Here is a 3957-nt window from a genome sequence, read left to right as displayed (position 1 = left end):
CAGCTGCCAATCATACGGATTCTGCCTCAGAACCCATTTGGCCAACAATAGAATGACCCTCCATAAATTGCCCCCCTTAAATCCATCTAAACCAGTGCTTTTACAAGGGGGGGGGTAGATCATCATCTCATGGCAGAAGAAGAAGAGTCGGTTTTTATATGCCGTCTTTCTCTACCACTTAAGGGAGAATCAAACCGGCTTACAATCCCCTTCCCCCTCCCCACAACAGACACCCTGGGAGGTAGGTGAGGCTGAGAGATTGCAACTAGCCCAAGGTCACCCAGCTGGCTTCAAGTATAGGAGTGGGGAAACAAATCCAGTTCACCAGATTAGCCTCTGCCACTCAGGTGGAGGAGAGAGGAATCAAACCCAGTTCTCCAGATCAAGAGTTCACCCCTCCAAACCACCGCTGTTAACCACTACATCACGCTGGCACTGTGCATTGTATGTATTCTCTGCGTTTGCTGCCTATGGTTGTCATCCATCTTCTGCATTGTTTAGGGTACTTGTTAATGTGGGTTTTTTGTTTGCCAGCCTTGTTTTCTAATTTTGTAACAACCCCGGTCCTTATGCAGTTCAATTACATTGTTTTTATAGTTTCAGAAGGTCGCAGTGCTGGCCTGCGGTGGAAGAGATGGATTCGAATCCAGTGACACCTGAAGAGACCAACACAATTTTCGGTGCACATGCTTTCGAGAGTCAAAGTTCCCATTGTCAGATTTTTTAGACTTTTAACAATGTTTTGCAGTCCTCCTTGAGTCTGTGAGAAAGGCAGGCTGTAAAGTAAACAAACAACCATCTTGCGGCGGTGAGTTCCACAAATCAACCCACCGGTTACTTCTTTTGGCCTGTTTTATAGGGTGACCCCCTCGTCCCAGTATTCCGGGAGTGGGACAAAAGGACAACGTGACAAACGGGTCTGTGCTGTGGATTTCCAGTGTGGTGTACACATCTCAATCACACACGAAGGACAGTAACCAAATAGCTTTATTTAAATTTTACCTAACAGAGATGAAGAGAAAGATCCGTGGGGCAGGGAAAACGTTTGGGGTTCAGATGTCCAGGCTCATCAGCAGAGCGGTCCCTCGCTTGATCCAGTGGTCGGAGGGGGTTGCTCCTGACCGCAGGTCGATGCCAATGACAAAGGAGGGCCGCCCGGAGGTGCCGGCCCGGTTGGGGTAGTAGTAGCAAGGGCAAGAATACATCCCTGAGGCCGAAAAGGGAAAGATCGGGAGGTGCCCGGGGCAGAAAGTGGGCAGGGAAGGGCCAGCTGGAGCCCCGGCACAGGGTCAGCACACAACTCCCACCCCCCACCCCCCGGCTTCTCCCCTGGGGAGCCGGCCCACCCCCTTGACCCACCTTTGGCGCTCTTCTTCTTGTTCTCCACGGGCTTGAAGTGGATGGTGGGGATGGGGCAGACCAGCTGCATGGGTTCTGCCTCCACCAAGCAGGAGTTCTTCTTGTCCCAACCGGCTCCCTCCAGAAAGAGGCCCCGGACCCACACGCCTTCCTGCAGGCAGGATTGAAAGCATTGGTGGGGTGGGGGACTGCCGTGGGTGCTGCTGGCCAGCTGGCAGTAAAGTCCCAACTCAAAAACCTCCGGGGGGGGGTTGAGGGGCCTACCTTGGGGGGGTATACCAGGTTATTGTCGTCCACCGTGGAGACGATGAACTCCCAGGACAGGGTGTCCACAGAGATCTGCCAAGGAGAGTGGGGGAGGAGACATCAGCCTCAGGGACAGGCCCCGACCCACGCTTTCTCCACCCTGGGTCCAGCCTGGTGGAACCTCCCTCACCCGCAAGACTTGGGCCCTGCGGGACCTTAAAGAATTCCGCAGGGCCGGCAGAATGGAGATTTCCCACAAGGCCTATAGGTGAGGGTAACCATGGGTTGTTGCCAGAGCTGGCCTCCCCCCCCTGCCCCTCTTCTTTTCTTTTGTCGAATTACATCTTGGGGTTCAGACTGCTTCCCAGGCTACTATGGCACTATACATTGTTAGAAGCGCCTCTTGCTTTAACTATTAAGGGATTCAGGAACAAGGATACTCTTAATAATTTTAAAGTTATAATTATGGTTTTATTACATTTATATCATATTGTATGATGTCTATTGCTGTTAGCCATCCTGAGCCCGGCCTCAGCCGGTGGATTGAGGGTGGGGTATAAATCAAAGCATAAATCAAAACAAATAAATGTTTGGCCATCCAAGGGCTAAATTCAGATCAGGACCGCCAGGAGGGAGGTTTTTCCTTGTGCCATTCAGCATGGGGGTGGGGAGCCTTAGTTAGCCCCACTCGGTTCTGATCCAAATCAGGCCTTCCACCCGCGGCTGAAATTTTTAAAAGTCGCCGGGAGCTCTGGCCATGACACTCCTCGCACCCGCCCGGTTTTGGCCTTCCAATAACTTGGGTCTTACGTTGTTCATTCGCGCAGCAGCCTGCAAGACGGCGGTCAGGAACCCCGTGGGGAAGGTGAAGCCGGAGAGCCAGAAGAGCACCGGAGGGTGTGCCGTCTTGGCCCAGCGGGCAAACTGCTCCACCCGCTGGCCCAGGTCTCGGGTCCAGGCGGCCAGCGGCTTCTGGGAGGGATACGCCTGTTGAAATGGAAAGGGGTGGAGGGTGACCGGCGGGCACCCAGGGAGAAGGTCCAAAACCGGGGGGAGATGCACATCCTGCCTTTCCGCTTCTGCAAACTGCCCAATAACACTACCCTCCGGGTCCCGCCCGCCTGTGCCCTGTCGAGAGAGGGGCCTCCAACCACTCAGGGTCAAGCGCAAGGAGGCAACAGGAGATCCCAAACAGGACTTCTTGCTGCTTCTGATGCTGTAAACAGTGGGTCTGGTGGAATCCCATGTGGACCGAGGCCACAGCGTGTGGGGAGGGGAGAGTTCACCCTTTCCTCTGCCCCATTCTTATGAGTTCAGTGGCCACCCTCCTACCTGCCCTGCAGAGGAGAGCGGACAGAGGTCCCTGTGGATGTTTTCTAGTAGACTGGCGTCATGATGACCCTGGAGGGAGGAAAGGGCTACAGCCCACTCCTCCCCATGCCACTGTTCCAGTCTGGATTGGGGCCTCCCCACGCTTCTCCATTTGCAGATTTCCCACCTTCTTGTTTCAGGTTGACCTTTCTGAGAGGAAGACCTGGGGCCCGGCAGCATTCCTTCTCCCTCAGAAGAAACGTCTGGAGAAGCTCTTTCCCCTCAAAGAGGCTCCTTGTACCTCAGGAGAGGTTTCTAAATTATATATTTGTCCCCACCCATTATATAGAACCACATATTTCTCCTCACCCACCATGGGAAATTGGTATGGTTGCCAACCTCCAGGTGTGGCCTGGAGATCTCCCACAATTTCAACAGACCCCCAGACTACCGAGATCAGTTCTCCCGAAGAGAAGGACTGCTTGGGAGGGTGGGCTCTGTGGCATTATATCCCACTGCTGAGGTCCCTCTCCTCCCCAAATCCTGCCTTCTCCAGGCTCCACCCCCCAAATCACTGGGAATTTCCCAACCCGGAGTTGGCAACCCTGCCTCAGAAACAGGGAGGGGAAGCAGCACAAGGAGAAAATGGCTGGTCCCACCAGGAACTTCACAACAGCCATCTTCCGTACCGAATTTTGCTCTTGAAGAGAATTTTGTTTAGGGGGAAAAAACAGAGGGGTGGGTAGGTCCTTGTTTCTCCCAAATGGCTCCAGTCAAGGAGGCGCTCTGAGGCATCAGGTGCCTCTCCCCCCTACCCGAGAGCTCCCCTGGGACCCCCCCTCCCCCGGCCAGCAGGGAAGGCCACGCACGTTCCAAGGGGCGCAGAGCAGTCCAGGCCTTACCCTCTCCCACATGGGGGGCACGCGGGCATCAAAGATGCAGTTGAAGATCTCCTCCAGGTCCGTTGACATGACCACCAGGCCCTGGATGCCCTTCTCCAGCTCCACCAGGGAGGAACTGCCGAGGGGAGAAGCAGAAACC

General features: G+C 54.6%; 1 protein-coding gene across 1 annotated transcript in view; it reads right to left on the bottom strand.

The window, feature by feature from the left end:
• Positions 1-1052: 1052 nt before the first annotated feature.
• Positions 1053-3957, bottom strand: part of DNAH2 (dynein axonemal heavy chain 2) — a 102334-nt gene continuing 99429 nt past the window's right edge. Inside the window, exons 82-86 of the mRNA XM_056863627.1 lie at positions 3819-3933; positions 2416-2592; positions 1624-1698; positions 1360-1510; positions 1053-1207 (exon numbers count right to left, since the gene is read on the bottom strand). Coding sequence (XP_056719605.1) covers positions 1053-1207; positions 1360-1510; positions 1624-1698; positions 2416-2592; positions 3819-3933 — 673 coding nt within the window. The remainder of the gene's footprint in view (positions 1208-1359; positions 1511-1623; positions 1699-2415; positions 2593-3818; positions 3934-3957) is intronic.

This window comes from Euleptes europaea, chromosome 18 (genome assembly GCF_029931775.1).
Source record: "Euleptes europaea isolate rEulEur1 chromosome 18, rEulEur1.hap1, whole genome shotgun sequence".
In the NCBI taxonomy this organism is placed as follows: domain Eukaryota; kingdom Metazoa; phylum Chordata; class Lepidosauria; order Squamata; family Sphaerodactylidae; genus Euleptes; species Euleptes europaea.
This window is presented reverse-complemented; position numbering and strand designations above follow the sequence as displayed.